The following is a 15,890-nucleotide window of genomic DNA, read 5'->3' as shown; positions in this document are numbered from 1 at the left end:
GAGATCACGCACCCTCAAGGCTAGACTTAGCGAGGGGAAAGTCGATCACTTCCAATTCCACCTATGCGCTGTGACATTAAATGACGAACCATGGCGCGCAGCTTCTGCCGACAGGTACTTGGCAAGTTGGCAAGTTGGCAAGACTGTGGAGGAACGCAGCGATGCTACGCTCTTCGACCATACGAGACTTTCATATTGCACTCGAGGATAGTCCTGAGTTGTTCAGCTTGTGACAAATTGGCCGCCGCCAAAAATGAAACTTGAGATAGCGCAGTCACGTAACCCACCCTGTTCTAGAAACTATACGCAAATTGTATAGGACAGCGGTATCGTCGGAGGTCAGCTCTTTGGGATATGTTCAATGCCGACCAGCTCTTGAGAATTCGTGACTTTTTAACATTGTGTCATTGTTGCCTCCATCGCAACTTTACACGCAGCCCAGTAAGCTATAACACTGGTCTGATGATGCGAATTCAAGAAACATAAACAATATTGCAAAATGTTTGAGAGCGACACCTATCAACATAAGTTGAAGCTCGCAAGTACCGTGAGATATGTGTAGGGAATGCCACCAGTAAGCGTGAGTATTGTAGCGCTTTCACAGCGCCTAGCAGTAAAGAAAAGAGAAGACACAGAGTAGGTAACACTGCTTGAAGACTATGGATTTGCCATGCGATTGATAGTTGGGTTTATTCAACTTACGATTACTGCGCAACGTTGCATCTCCTGCACAGTTCTCACTGCGCAAATAGCAACTGGCTTCTGATTGGCAGCGGTGAGATTGCAGGTGGCTAATCTCCGGACAATCCCTTTGAATAAACGTCAGTGGTGAAGCTCTAGCTGAAGGCCCTGGAACTATTTCCGCACCTTTGATTGACAACTGCTCTCTGACAAGTCAACCCTCACAAATTACGACGCGAGATGACTTCGATCCTGTCACCAAATAGGATACCTGCGACCCATTGAGGTTTTGCAAAGGAGTGTTTTTAAGCACGGGGGTTTCCTCCTTTCTCTTTTCGCTGCAAGTCCAAAGCCAAGGCATACACTTGCGACTCCCCAACACCATGGCGCCTCGAAAATCCAAACCGTCCCGTCCGCCACCGCCTTCGAGAACGCTCGTCCTCGACAACGGCGCCCACACGCTCAAAGCCGGCTTCGTCTCCCCCGACGAAACCTCCTCCTCCCCTCCGCGCATAATCCCCAACTGCATCGCCCGCGACCGCGACCGCCATACCTACGTCGGCTCCGAGATCTCGCAATGCAAAGATTTTGGTGAAATCGCGTTCCGACGCCCCGTCGAGAAAGGCTTCATCGTGAACTGGGAAGCCCAGAAGGAAATCTGGGAGCGCGAGTTTTTCGATGCAAAAGCGCCGCAGCAATGCGATCCCTCCGAGACAACTTTACTACTCGCCGAGCCGCCAAATTCGCTGCCCGTGCTGCAGACAAATTGCGATCAGATGGTGTTCGAAGAGTTTGGGTTCGCGAGCTATGCACGTTGTAATGGCCCTGCGCTGAATGCTTGGCATGATGTGCAGGCCATTTTCAGGACGCCCAGGGCCCCAGATATGGTGGCGCAGTTGCCGGCCGAGGTGTTGATGGTGATTGATTCGGGGTACTCGCATACAACCGTGACACCTGTCCTGCGGGGGCGGCCTGTACACCCTGCTGTGCGAAGGCTAGATGTCGGCGGCAAGCTTATGAGCAACTACCTGACGCGGCTGCTCTCGCTGAGGCACTACGACATGCGCAACGATCCGTACATCGTCAACGAGATCAAGGAGCAGGCGTGCTACGTTTCGCTGGACTTCAAAGGGGATCTGGAGCGTTCGTGGAAGGGCACAAGGGGCGAGAGGCGAGAGGATTTTCTCACTGGCGGTGGTGTGGCCAGGGATTATGTGCTGCCTGACTTCCACACGAGGATGAAGGGTATGGTGCGAAACTACGACCCCTCGCAGAACTCGCGAGCAAAGAAGTTGGCAGCTGCAAGGGCGGTGGGGGCAAACGAGGACGTACTTACACTGCGAAACGAACGCTTCACCGTTCCGGAGCTGCTCTTCCACCCCTCAGATATCGGCATGCGGCAATCCGGTCTCGCGAATCTGGTCATGGAATCGCTGTCCGTCCTTCCCATCGGTTTGTGGCCGGGACTGCTAGCCAATATTGTCGTTGTTGGCGGCAACGGCTTGTTTGATGGGTTTATACAGCGTCTACAGAAGGAGATTGTGCAGCTGGTGCCGGATGAATGCATAGTACGCGTCGCCCGGCCGGCTGATCCGATCACGAGCACTTGGTTGGGAGGAGCAAATCTGGCCAAGAGCGAGGAGCTGGCGGGGTTGTGTATCACGAAGCAAGAGTACGAAGAGCATGGGGGTGCCTGGGTTGCGAGGAAGTTTGCGAATGGCGTGGGCGACTGAGGCTCCTGAGGAGTCTTGCATGCACAGCACACGCGCAATTGGGTATCACGTCCTCCGCAACACGGAAGTGTTCATGTTTTGGGGACGGAATTGATCCTCCATACAGGCACGCATCCAGACGACCTCCTCTAGCTAGACACTAAACGACGCGTTTCTTCAACCCCTGTCATTCGCACCATCAGCATCACCAGATCCATCACGGTGCGAACCAATGCACCTGCGCAGAACAATGCTGGCAGCAACCGGGAAAGCCGGTGATTCAATATCGATATTGGTGCGCATACGAACAGTTGGCAAACTTTATGTGACCTGCAGCTTGGCACACCCAGAAACCCGGGCAGAACTTGACCGAGACGGGGTTTACAGGCGGAGAAATTGATAGGCGGGCCCTAGCCGGGGTAATATTGCCAAGATCTCACAGGATTGCGAGGTGTCGCAATTTGAGAAGACGGGGAAATCTGGGGTGCTGCATCGTTGATTGGTGTGCTTGGGACAAACCATGAAATGCTACTGTGGTATTCTACGTCTATTGGGATACGATGCTTGACAAGCAGCGTCGCTTGACCATGATCCCCTCTTGGATGATGCGATGATGGGAATACGAATACAAATAGCCAGAATCACCCTTCTTCAAGTTCTGTCACATTTGCGTGACAGTCTTTGGGGGGTCGCGAATCAAACTCCAACATGACTCTCTCCGCTGGCCTTTGGACACTCGCCGCCCTCGTTGCTCTTCCCAACGTGCTGGGAGCCGGTCTAGACACCTGCGCCCTCGCCTCACAGCACTTCGGCAACGATGCACCGTGGTACATTGCCAGAATCCCCTTTTTCGAATCCAGCGATGCCGCCATCACTGAAGTGTACTACTATCGCTGGAAGATCTTCCGGGCGCACCAGCGCGATCTAGGTACCGATGGCTACATCTCCACCGAGTTCATAGACGATGTTTCCTGGCAGATCTACCCCTCTGCCTCGCTCGTAGACGCCTCGGGTTTTCACTTGCTTGAAGGCCGCTGGAATCGGGATAGGAGGTTCAAGGAGGACTATGCCACGTTCATGTACAGTGATGAGAGCAATCCACGGCGTTTCACCGAGACCCTGGCCACGAGTATATGGCAGGGCTACCTCGTCGATGGAGTCGTGGAGGATGTGCTCCAGTATCTAGACTCGATGCAAACCGTCTACAACGCCTGGGATACGGACTCGTATGACACCTCCAAGGGCCTGTACTGGATCGAACCCCTCCTCGACGCCACCGAGTACACGATAGCCAGCATCGATGCATCCTGCGGCGAAGACGGGTTCCTACAGGGGTACGCCTTTCGCCCCAGTATAAACAGCTACCAATACGCCAACGCGCGTGCCATCGCCAATCTCGCCACCCTCAAAGGTGGTCTGGACTCCGTCGTCGAGGACTACACCTCCCGCGCCGAGACTCTCAAGTCTCTCGTGCAAATCTGGCTCTGGAACTCGACACTAGAACACTTCATCGACCGCCACGAATCCAACACCGCCTGCGTCAGCTACTGGGAGCCCATCCGCGGCCGCGAGCTCGTGGGCTACGTGCCCTGGACGCACGACCTGCCCGATGACAACGCGACGTTCGCCCAGTCGTGGAAACACCTGGTGGATACCTCTGAATTGCTGGGCGAGCACGGAATGCGCACCAATGAGCCGAGTTACGAGTATTACATGCGACAGTACCGGTATGCGGAAGAAGACGGGGCGCAGCAGCCGGAGTGTCAGTGGAACGGTCCCGTGTGGCCGTTTCAGACGACGCAGGTTTTGACTGCACTGGGGAATTTGCTCGATCATTATCCTGAATCTGCTTCCACGGAAGTTGTTTCCAGGGTTGATTACACGAGTCTGCTGAAGTTGTACGCTAATTTACACTACAACCCCACACGCAACAACGCTTTGAATCTAGAAGAGGACTACTACCCTGACACGGGCGCCCCCATCGTCGGGCTAGACCGGTCATCGCATTACTTCCACTCGGGCTACATCGACCTCGTCCTCTCGGGCCTAGTCGGCATCCGACCCCGCTCCGACGACGTGCTAGAAGTGAACCCCCTGGTCAGCACCGATGTTGCCTACTTCCGCGCAGAAAACGTGCTCTACCACGGAAACGACGTCGCAATCCAATGGGACGTCGACGGATCACACTACGGCGTCCAAGGGCTGCAAATCGAACTCAACGGCGTCGTAGCAGCCTCATCCCCATCCCTGGCCCGGCTCACAGTCGACGCACCCCGTAAATATCCCCCCGAGTTTCCGAAACCAGTAGCAAAGTCCATCCAACTCCAAGATCTAAACCAGTATCCCGAAGGCCCCGCATACCCACTGGGCAGCGTCTCGCTCGCGGACCAGGATAGTGCCAAAGTGCAGGACGCGATTGATGGAAGGGTGTTCTTCTTCCCTGAAACGGATTACACGATTGCGCACGGGTGGCAGACGCCCGTGGGGGACGGGAGTGAGCTTTGGTATATGGTTGATTTTGGGGCGCAGACGGAGACGCGGAGCGCGGAGATTGCGTTTTTCGAGAATGCGGACCAGGGTGTTGATGGGCCGGTCGACTATCGGGTGCAGGTTGATGTAGATGGGAATGGAGCGTGGGAGGACGCAGCAGGGGCATTTTACGGGGACGTGGTTGGGAATGGGATTACGTATGCTGAGTGGGGAGCTGTGAGCGTAAGGAGGATTAGATTGGTGTTTACGCCGAAGGAGGGGTTGAAAGTGAGGTTGGTGGAGTGGAAGGTGTTTGATGAGGTTATCAGCAGTTCGGATTTGACAGAGCGGTGTTCAAGTCTAGGGAAATGAGGATGAAATCGGGCCAGCGTACGTGTCAATAAGGTAGTGTGGGAATTCAGATTGGTTCTCAACACCTGCAATGCATGCACGTTATGTCTACGTGAATGATGAACGGCGGCAACATCTTAGGGAGACCTCGCACTCTAGTGTGGAAGAGAGACCGAGTCCTGCTCTCACATGTAAGCGCAACAACTTTGCGAATCGAAGAGACTGATTCATTCGAAATATCACTTCAAACTGAAATGATTCCATTGCCTCATCACTGTTGTCTATTTTGACCCCTGATGCCTCGCCATAACCCCATCATCCGGCACGATACCAAAATCTTCCGTCCGGCGCGTATTGACGAATCCAGGCTCTGGACTATCCCAGCTGTAATCCTTCCACTCCCCCAGTACCGCCCACATCTTCTCGACAAGCCCCTGGATCTTCTTCCGCCTCTGTAAGCTCCAAGCGTGCGCTTCAGCCACCTCGGGGCTCGAGGGTTTAATGTTAAGCCCCTCAACGACGCTGTGGAAGACACGCTCCGTCTCCTCGAGCTCGGGCACACTAGCAACGCCCATAACGCTGACCCCTACGCGTGTGCCTTCTGGGAGACGGCTGGAGGTCCCGCCCAGCGAGGCGCCGTCGCGGGACCAATTGTCCAGGGCCCAACGGATGGAAACAACTTCCAGCTTCTCGTCGGCTTCTTTAGCCACAGAAACAAGCTGCTTTACTTTACCCCTGAGCTCGCCGGGGCTAGGGTGCCAAGCAGCCGTTGGTCCGGCATCAGCTCCTCGGGTGGTCAGGAGACCCATGCCGAGCATGCTGGCGTTCAGAACAACATCCACTCCGGCTGCTGTGAACCGTTTCACCGCCGATGTGCTCAGGGTGGTGTTCTGGATGGTGAAGTGGCTATAGCTGAGTACTGCATCGAGCGACTCTCCTGACTCAGCTTGTACCAATTCAGCCAGGTCGCACAGCTTCGAGACCGGGTACCCGCTGATTCCGACGTATCGGATCACCCCTTCGTCCCTCAACCGGCGCAGCTCGCCGACAGCCCCGAGCACTTCAGCAGGGGACATGAATTCCACATCGTGCATGTACACCAGGTCCAAATAAGTCGTGTGTAAGCGCTCCAAACTGCGGTAGACAGAATATCGCACCCACGACGGACTGTAGTCGAATTCGTTGCCTCCAATGCGGCCGGCTTTCGTGACGAGGAAGTACGACGAGCGGGGATATTTCGCATTCACGGGATGCGCTAGGGCGTCGCCTAGGATCGTCTCGGACGGCCCGTAGTACGGCGACGTGTCGAAGGCGTTTATCCCCAATTCCAACGTCCGCGACACGATGGACAGAGCGGGGAGAATTTCGGGATTGAAGGGATCCGACACGTATTGCGAGTTGAAGGTGGCGGTGCCGAGGATCAAAGGCGGGATTGCTTGGTGGAGGGGCTTGCGCTCCGATTTGGGGGGTGGTATGGAACCCATCGCGGCGGCGTTATTGGTGGTGGCTGGACGGGGCCGAGGGAACGGTCGAGGGAATAGATGTCGCGGTTGGCTTGAGTTCGGCTTTGCGGACTTGAAAGTCGCGATTTGCTGAGGAGAGGTTTCGTCGAATTCAAATAGCACCACGACTCGCGCCAGCCGCGGCACTTATTTTCAGTCTCAAACCCGTAGTTGCGCGGCCGTCAGGGTTTCAATACGTCGTGGATTCGTGGTGCCGGAAGTGGACACACGATGAGGGGCGCTCCAAGTTTGACTGCCGCCTCGACTTTCACCGCACTTGAGAAGGAAACGGGCTCTTTAAGGCAGGCGGGTCTTACACCTCTGCCGATGACCAAAGATGCCAGCCATGGTGAAACGAACCCAAACCCCCATTGGATCGACGGTGGTGCTGCAAGATAATGAATCACCAGATGCCGTCGCGAAAATCGAGGCATGGAGGGGTAGATGGAGATTCTGGAGTTCTAGAAGCAGTCCGTCGCCGGTCCAGTACAGGGATTTTACGACGCTTAGGGGTCTCTAGGGCCGAATTCCGCTAGTATCTTCACTATATCACTTGGCAGTAACCTTATTGGGATAGCACCAGGTATCCGTGGTAAGCACGCCATTGGCTTTCTAACCGTGTAAAGTCCGCTGCGTAAAGGTCGTCGGTGGAGGTACATAGGTAAGAAACCTGTAAAGGCTAAAAAGGTTAAGTGCATTGTCTATCATTAAACCAGCTACATGATACGTTCGCCGTTCAACCTATAGACCATTGGTGCTTAAAGGTACGTACTGTAAGATATAGAATAAGATTTTAGAGTAGCAGTTGCTGCGGCGTGCCCCAGGCATTCCGGCTGTGTGCTGGGTGCAGCGCTCGGGCCGACTGCCTATAAATAGTCTTTCCGTAGCTGCAGCCTTCGGGAGTTAGTCCTATCGTTACCAAAACAACTCCCTTGCCTATATTGCCCACAGTATAGTTACTTAGTTTCATATTCGATAGATCTTTATATATTAACTTGGAGATACGGTGTTTGAACGTTATTCTCGGATGATTTGTGCAATTTTCTTCTCGCAGAATTTATAAGGATCTGTACTGATCTGTACTGTTAGGGCACGCAGAGAGATAGTTGTCGTGTATTGTGGCTAGGATGTCCAGGCTGGTGCTGGTCGGCTGGAACCAAGTGGTGGTGGCTATGCACTGACCATCTCTGATATATACTGTCCAAGGGCGCACTCTGGAAAATGAGACATGTACAGGATATGACGACAAGAGACGGAAGAGAGAAGAAGACGATGAAGTCTTGCGTTTCTTTTTCGTCGCTAGCGCCTTTTGTGGCTCCATTCCGTTGCATCCCTGTTGAGGTGGATCTGTGAAGCATCCTTTTGCCGTCCTATTCTGTTATTCTGCCTGTTGAGGTAGTTGTGTTGACTGGATCAGAGCGCTAAGGCTCTTGTTTTCTGTTGTTATCCGCCTAGACGGCAAATCGTGTTGAGGATTTGTTGTCCACCTCAACCATCTTCACCTTTACACTGTGGGCTTCTCAACCGTCATTGATAAGCCTAAGATGAACTTTACTGAAATCTGCTGACGACGGGCAGCAAGGCCCGCAAGATAAGGCAATGAAGATGGAGACGGATAGCAGGATCCTCATTCAAATCTGCTGTCCGGGTGAATAACACGACGGACTAAGAGCGTTGTTGCTCTGGTTAGATCAAAAGATAGCCCTCGACAGGCATGAATAATCAACTGGGCCTCAATAAGTGCAGAAAACAGAATAAAGGCTCCACAGGTACAAATCGTCATGAACAATTTGAAATCAAAGAACTCTTCATCTCTCTAGTCGTCTTCCTCTGTTTTTGTCTTCTGCCATTGTCTGCTGTTATCCGCTGTTGTCCTCTGCACCTCTTTCATCAAGAGTGCGTCCTTGGACTTCCCCAGATCCTTCTAGGTTAGATCCTTCCAGAAGCAGACTATTGTATATTTCATCCGAAATTAGCGTTCAAGAAACTGCTGTCTTTACGTCAGTCTAGTACATATATACACGTGTTTTAGACTAGAATACTGTAGCTCTTAACTAATTAGCTATGATACGGGCCAGTGTAGGCGAGTTTGGCCTCCGGTATATAGAGGTACAAAGCAGACAGGCACGGACTGTAGTATTTAGGGGAACCCGGGCCAGTTTGGGAATGGTCCCCCACGCATACTCATAGTACAATACAGCCCCAATAATCGGGATCCAACAACTATCATATTGACCTATCTACTCATAGTTAGTTGGGTCAATCTGATACGTAGATATGCTCTATGTTTTCCCATGATGCTTCTAGGAATTGGAACAGTTTGCATTGTAGAAGCTTATCCAATAGAAATCGTGATTTTCAGGTCCTTGGCCTAATCTTTCTCTTTTTGTTTGGCTATTGTGTTGAAAAGGAAAGCAACGAAGGAGTTGGGCGTATGCCAAGCCACTCACCACGATGCATAATTCCCCTTGTAGATTCAACATAAGCTTTGGGAGATTCAAGTGGTGTCCTAATATTGAAATCCATATGATCACCATAACTTGAATACACTGGTCGTTCTGTGGAAAGTTTGGGCTTCATGTATGTAAGCCAAATGAGCAGCACATACTGGCAGCAGTCGGCCCCTGATCATGAGAAACGTCCAGATTTAGCCGCGACTCAAATTCGGCCCAGAGGGTTAATAGATCTACATGATTTACGAGGCAATGTAAATGCTTAGCTGCGCAACCCAATCCTCACAAGGAATTACAATTATAAGGACGTAATGCCAACTCCGTGTGTAAGCCGTGCTGCGATGAGCCCCTTTCAGAGCGACCTGCTCCCCTTCTCGCAGACAGCGTAGTTGTCTGTAAGAAAACAAATTATTCTTGGCATAACGTGAATGTACACCGAGCTGGCCATGACACCGAGCTGGCCACCCTTACATAACCTCGCATAGAAATTTTACGATAGTAAACCCACAAGGCCGTAAATCAATTGAAACTACTCTGAATCTTCCTCTCCAGAAGATGGCAATGCGATGTTACAAGTTCGCGCATTATGCCCAGTCCCGTTGCAAATACCACAGCGCCTCGGGCGCGTTTTTACGCGTTTGGAGGGTGCTTCGGGGGACTTGGTACGTTTTTGCCGCTTGTCGGAGACTAAGTTTTTGGTCATTTTTGAGAGCTTGAAGGGCTAGCATTAAGTTTGCTTCGTTGTATGACTTTGCCATAATTGGTTATTAAGAAAATCAAAGATTAAGGTCCTTAATATATAGTGTAATGATGCACAACAGGAGTGAGGGATCTTCATATGACGTTCCTGTGACCCATTTCCTTTCGAAAAAGACTACACTGATTTGATGGGGTTCGCGCTTGCTTGACATGTCGGTGATCAAGTTCCCTCATAGCTGCCTTCCCGAACTTCCGCGCATTGACAATGATTTTTGAATCAAAGCCGGCTGAATCATCCTGTTACTCCCAGGCACCAAGTAAACACAGCCCCGGATTTATGCGAAATTTAGGAGGCAAACGACGAAAGAATCGTAGTGTAAAACCTCAAACCTGTCAAATGCGAGGAACCCTAGCTTAGCTCCCAAAGTGTAGTCCATCATGAGTTGTGACCTAGCTATAATCCAGACTAGGTACGTGAACATCGCGGGCTGTGGATCTTCTGCAACTTCCGTATAACTCCAGAAGTGCATGTCAGCATTAAGCGTTCCATTTCGGGTTTCCCAGCCCAAAGTTCAAATTATGGGGCGGCTGAAGAAATATTAGACTGCCACCATGCGTAAGCATCCCAAAAACGCTTCATAACAGGGGATCTATTCTAATTCATAGGCTGGGGCTTAATATGCTCTGCCGGTGCATGGAATCCTTTACAGACATGACAACGCATTGGATAGCTGGAAAATAGGGGCCAATCCTACGCGGCAGATGGCAGTCGGCATTCGTACCAGCTAATTGGACAAGGCACGACAACAACATAACAATTAGCTAGGCGATTTATTGCCCGAAGTCGTCCAGGTACGAAGTAGTGTACAGCAGCGGCAGAGCTGCGCTATACGTCCATAAACGATACGACGTGGCTACGTTGCGACCCCGTACCGGGATGGACTGGAGCAGTATTACGTTCGGGGCAGGCCCGGACGCCCTTACAATCTGGTCTATCTATTCACCAAACCAGACCGGGAGCCGCTGGGTCAGCCCGCTCCAAGACCTCCCTAATGGGGCGCCGGAGGGGACACAGGTCCTCGTAGGGGACTTCAATACACATCACCCGCTGTGGGACGTCCACGGACGGTCGTCACGGGGCAGCGACAACGTAGTGGAGTTTGCGCGACGCTGGCGATTAGAGCTCGTTACGCCGTTCGGGGAAATCACACGGCAAAGGCACAAACAACGAGACTCAACTATCGACCTAGCCTGGGTGACGAAAGGGGCTAGGATTGATTACGATGGGGACCCGGGCCTAGAGGGCTCAGACCACAGAGCGCAAGTGATTAGGGTAATATCCAACGGGGAAGCAGTCAAGGAGGGCCGCCGCAGTGTCGAAGGGTGGAACTGGGCGATGGCGGATAAGTGGCTCATCGTAGCCGAATCAAGCCAGAGATTTATGAATTATTTGCCGGTTGAGACGATAACGGAGTTGGACCAGGCTGTTGACTGGGTTATCCGGAACCTCCAAGAGATCGCCGACGTGGCGGTCCCGAGACGCACCGTTGGCCGAGGCGCTGGGGTCCCGTGGTGGTGCCCGCAGGTTAGCAAGGCTTGCGCTGAGACGAAGAGACGACGGCGGGACTACCTCCAGGCAAGGTCGCAGACCAACTGGGACGAATATACAAGAGCCGGCCAAAAACAACGGCTCGAAATCAGCGAAGCGCAGACGCGTAGCTGGCACGAGAAGCTCGAGGGGACGGCGAAGGATCACAAAAGCCTGTGGGCACTGCAGAGGTGGGCTAGGCTACGGAGCTGGGCCCCCCCTGAGGCCCACGGCTTGCCAGATCTCCGGAGGGACGCCGGCGACACGCTTACAGCACGTACACATGATGAGAAGGCAAAATTACTAGCTGAGAGGTTCTTCCCAGACCCGTATATAGATCTATCGGACCTCGATCGCGGCCTATTACAGACGAGACCAGAGCTGAACGTCCCTAGGGAGGTGACCACAATGGATATCGAGTCTATCATCAAAGGAACGGTTGCTCGGAAGGCTCCCGGCGACGACCTGATCCCCACTGGCCTGCTAAAGGCCTGCGGTGAACCCCTATGGGAGATCCTAGCGGATCTGGCAACAGCTAGCTTTAGGCTGGGGTACTACCCGGAGCGCTTCCGCTCAGCGAGGGTGGTTGTTATCCCTAAGCCTAATAAAACGACAGCTCAGAAGCAGACCCCTGGCGGCTGGCGCCCCATTGCCCTGCTTAGCACGGTAGGGAAGGTAATAGAGACGGCGATGAGCCAGCGTATCACCAAAGTAGCTGAGGCGGCCGGCCTACTACCAAACGGCCAAATGGGTAACCGCGCTGGGAGGTCCACCGAACTGGCAATACGTATAGTTGAGGACGTGGTCTATACGGCGTGGAGACGCGGGGGCATCGCCTCGCTGCTACAGCTAGACATCAAGGGGGCATTCGATACGGTCAATTACAGACGGCTGATTTCCATATTAGCCCGGAAAGGTTACCCGGAGTGGGTTCAGGAGTGGGTACGCAGCTTCGTGGAGGATAGAACGGTACGCCTCCGGTTCGATGGCAAGGAGTCAGAGCCAATCCCCCTACGAGCTGGCGTCCCCCAGGGGTCACCGCTATCCCCGATACTGTTTATATTATACATTTCAACGCTGTACGAGGAGCTAGCGGAGCAGCATCCACTACTTTTAGTAGTCGGGTTCGCGGACGACACGAACCTGCTAAGCGTCGGCACCGATCCAGACACGACCTGCCGCCGGTTGGAGAGCGCATGGGCTACGTGTCAGCGGTGGGCAGTGAGGCACGGGATGGAGTTCGCTCCTGACAAGAGTGAGCTAATGCACTTTACTAGGGCCCGAGAGCCCTTGCCGCAAAGTATTCGCCTTGGGGATGCCACAGTGTCGCCGGTAGTCTCAGCCAGGTTCCTAGGAGTCTGGTTCGACCGCAAACTGACGTGGCACGCCCATGTTGAGCGTGTTAAAACAAAAATGGCAACTCAAAAGCTAGCCCTGACAAAGCTAGTCAATATGTCGTGGGGCTGCGATCTTATACGGGCGAGGCTGTTATATACGGTGGTTATCCGTAGCGCGATCGCCTTCGGGGCAACTGCGTGGCATACTATAAGTGAGGAACCGGCAGGGCCAGCTAAGAGCCTGATGGGGATACAGAACGAGTGCCTCCGGGTAGTCTGTGGCGCCCACAAAGCGACGCCGGTTCGCCACCTGGAAGCAGAAGCAGCAACCCCGCCACTAGACCTCTATCTTAGTGCCCGGGCTGCTAAGTTTGAAGAACGGCTACGACTTAGCGGGAAGAGAAATCTGCTTCGCAGCGCGAGCGCTAAAGCGTCACATATACTCCGGCAGGATAGGCCGGCGAAGAGGAAGCAGGCGTCGCAGCTACTCCGACCGGCAGGGTACACTATGGAGAAGGAGGCCCGGGGCTCCGGGTGGATGAGTGAGGAAAAGGAGGTCCCGGCTGCCCTCCTCGGCCACTGGAGGAAGAGATGGCTCACCGGAGCAGAGCATCACGATCGCCAGCGACGCGCTATCGCTGAGGAACCGGAGGGCCCTTCGATGCAGATACCGAAAGGGGGCAAGTATTTCGGCCTGAACCGACTGGAGGCGTCTACGCTGTGCCAGATCAGGACGGAAAAAATAGGACTAGCAGCCTTCTTATTCAAGACAGGGGCTTTTGGCGTGTACTCGCCGCTATGCCGCTGTGGCGACGCCCCTGAGACGGCAGAGCACGTAATCCTCTTTTGCAGGCTGTTGGAAGGGCCGAGGGAACGATTACGGGCCGCTATCGCACCACGGCCACTATACTCTCGCAGAGACCTCGCAACGGCAACAGGAGAACCAGTAGTTAGTGGGACTATTGTAAGGTGGCTGCTAGGGACGGGTCGGACAGCTTCAAGGCCCAGATAGCATCGATCTTCTCAGGGGGGACTTTGTTGGTAGGTTGAGAACCAACGTAGTATGGTAGTGAACGCAACGCAGTCGCCAATAGGGCGAAGCGACGACGCAGCGTATGTATTTAGTCCAGCCATTAGGGCACGGTTTGACATACGGGAGTACTAGTAGAGGTACCGGGGGCTTCGAGCCTACGGCGTATTTAATAATAATAATAATAATAACAATTAGCTAATGAGAGCTGTGCCTTTGAAATGTACCAAATTGTTCTTTCTCCTGAAACTCTAGTTAGCCAGCTGTGCCAAAGAAACTGAATTACATACATTTCGCTGACTTTAAACTGTCTCGAGAAACGCTCATTGCCGCCAGCCAAGCTAATGTTGATCACCATAGTAATCCGGGCTAAAAATGAATCCAAACGAAGAGTGTTGCCCCCTTTGACATATTTCTATTATTGAACCTGGAAAAGTCGATTTTGGATGCCTGGAGCTCAGCCGCAAGACTTTGGTGGATACTGTACGTAAAATGGTCTTGGTATTGGGTTTTGTGCGTGGATTGGATCTATTAGCAGCGATCGTTGGCCGAAAGTCGAATATTCATATCCCTAAAGAAGAAAGATCGTCACAAAGTTGTAATCATGGGTCTCATGTCAGGATGGAAGGACGAGACGAGAGTCTTAGACATGTTAGCTTGTAGCAAAAGCCCTTGAATTAGAAACCCACAGGAGGGAGTATGGACCAGTTCTCAAGTATATAAGGAGTCAAGATGTCGTCCAAGAGCAAACTTCATTCAGTCCAGCTCACAATCCAACATTCGATCCAATATCACCATCACAACCTTCTCCGAATAACAAACTCAACCTCACTGTCCACCCACACCACCAACTATCAAAATGAAGACCACTCAGACCATTCTCTCCCTTCTGGCTGTTGCCGCCGCCGTCATCGCCGCCCCTACCGAGGACAACGCCGCCTTGGACATGCGAGCTGACAATGCCAACTGGACCGGAGGAGACGCCGAGGTAAGCTTTATCAGTGGCTTCTGTTCTCCTGTCTTACGTTTCTGCTCTTTCCGAGGAGAACACAAGTCTCAATCTTGGAAGTGACTAACATGCATTCACCTCACCAGATCCTCCGCCGAGCCAACAAGTTCGACTTCTGCAACCCAGGCAAGGGCGAATGCACCTCAGGTGGATGCTGGGGCTGCCAGGGCCACACCTTCATCTGCCAGGACGGCCCAGACAGTGGGAAGTGCTGCTGGAGAGACGGGGACTCTGTGTCTTGCGTCAACGTTTAGATTAACTGCAGTTTTGCCAGTGTTGTCTAGAAGTTCAGGAATAGCTGCGTTGGGAGTCTGTTCTAGGGGAGGTTGTGTTATGGATATTTTGCACCTCGGTTTCATACGCTCGTTAATAGCGGCCGCTATCATTTAGAATTTACATTTACTTTTCCAAAAAGGGAGGAAAAAGAGAGCACGAGACAAGTGATTGTGAGAGTGCTTGTTGCCACTCCGCAGTCATTCTGCTTTTACGAGGTGTTGTAGTCGTGTTTTGCGCATGAATTTGTTATCCTCGACTGTCCTAATTTTCGTCTTGTCGAATAGTTAGTCTCACAGGTATGATGGGAGTTGCTTGATGAGCAATTCACGTTTGGTATCGAAGTTGGTATCGAATTTGATATAACGTAGTCCACAAGCGAACGGGTCACCCAACCGAACGGGTCACGCCCATAGCAAAAAATAGAACTAAACTTCCTAACTTTACCACGCAACTAATTCTCGATGAATTCTGCTCAAAAAGAATCTCAATTACTCCTTGCAACTCAGGCTATCAGAAATGACTCAACACTTAGTATCCGACGTGCTGCAACAATCTACAAAGTCTCGAATACTACTCTCCAGGCGCGTCTTCAAAAACGTCAATCACGTCGCAATATTGAAGCCAACGGTCGGAATTTAACAAACTAGAAGAAAATACGATTATTCAAAGGGTAATTGAGCTAGATTCGCAAGCATTTCCTCCCCGGCTAAGTGCTGTTGAAGATATGGCAAACCGACTGCTACGCGACTCGCATATCACAAAGGAGGACTTTCTTCCGGTATT

The 15,890-nt window shown here is 52.5% G+C and overlaps 4 protein-coding genes across 4 annotated transcripts; 3 read left to right on the top strand and 1 right to left on the bottom strand.

The window, feature by feature from the left end:
- Positions 1–1,064: 1,064 nt before the first annotated feature.
- On the top strand, positions 1,065–2,414 carry BCR38DRAFT_457714 (actin family; the record flags this gene model as incomplete). Its single annotated transcript, XM_040862068.1, has 1 exon — positions 1,065–2,414. The coding sequence occupies one exon, from the start codon at positions 1,065–1,067 to the stop codon at positions 2,412–2,414; it is 1,350 nt and encodes a 449-aa protein (XP_040715288.1).
- Positions 2,415–2,947: 533 nt separating this feature from the next.
- BCR38DRAFT_201872 (Six-hairpin glycosidase-like protein) lies at positions 2,948–5,438 on the top strand. The gene has a single exon (XM_040854101.1). The coding sequence runs from the start codon at positions 3,102–3,104 to the stop codon at positions 5,232–5,234; it is 2,133 nt and encodes a 710-aa protein (XP_040715287.1). The 5' UTR covers positions 2,948–3,101; the 3' UTR covers positions 5,235–5,438.
- BCR38DRAFT_433343 (Aldo/keto reductase family-domain-containing protein) lies at positions 5,436–7,154 on the bottom strand. The gene has a single exon (XM_040860243.1). The coding sequence runs from the start codon at positions 6,695–6,697 to the stop codon at positions 5,495–5,497; it is 1,203 nt and encodes a 400-aa protein (XP_040715286.1). The 5' UTR covers positions 6,698–7,154; the 3' UTR covers positions 5,436–5,494.
- A 7,439-nt stretch (positions 7,155–14,593) lies between these two features.
- On the top strand, positions 14,594–15,221 carry BCR38DRAFT_433337 (uncharacterized protein). The gene is made up of 2 exons (XM_040860242.1): positions 14,594–14,810; positions 14,918–15,221. Exons 1-2 carry the CDS (start codon positions 14,682–14,684, stop codon positions 15,083–15,085), a joined length of 297 nt encoding a protein of 98 aa, XP_040715285.1. The 5' UTR covers positions 14,594–14,681; the 3' UTR covers positions 15,086–15,221.
- The last annotated feature ends 669 nt before the right edge of the window (positions 15,222–15,890 follow it).

Source organism: Pseudomassariella vexata (genome assembly GCF_002105095.1).
Source record: "Pseudomassariella vexata strain CBS 129021 chromosome Unknown BCR38scaffold_7, whole genome shotgun sequence".
In the NCBI taxonomy this organism is placed as follows: domain Eukaryota; kingdom Fungi; phylum Ascomycota; class Sordariomycetes; order Amphisphaeriales; family Pseudomassariaceae; genus Pseudomassariella; species Pseudomassariella vexata.
The sequence above is the reverse complement of the archived record's forward strand: the minus strand, read 5'-3'. Positions and strand labels throughout refer to the sequence as shown.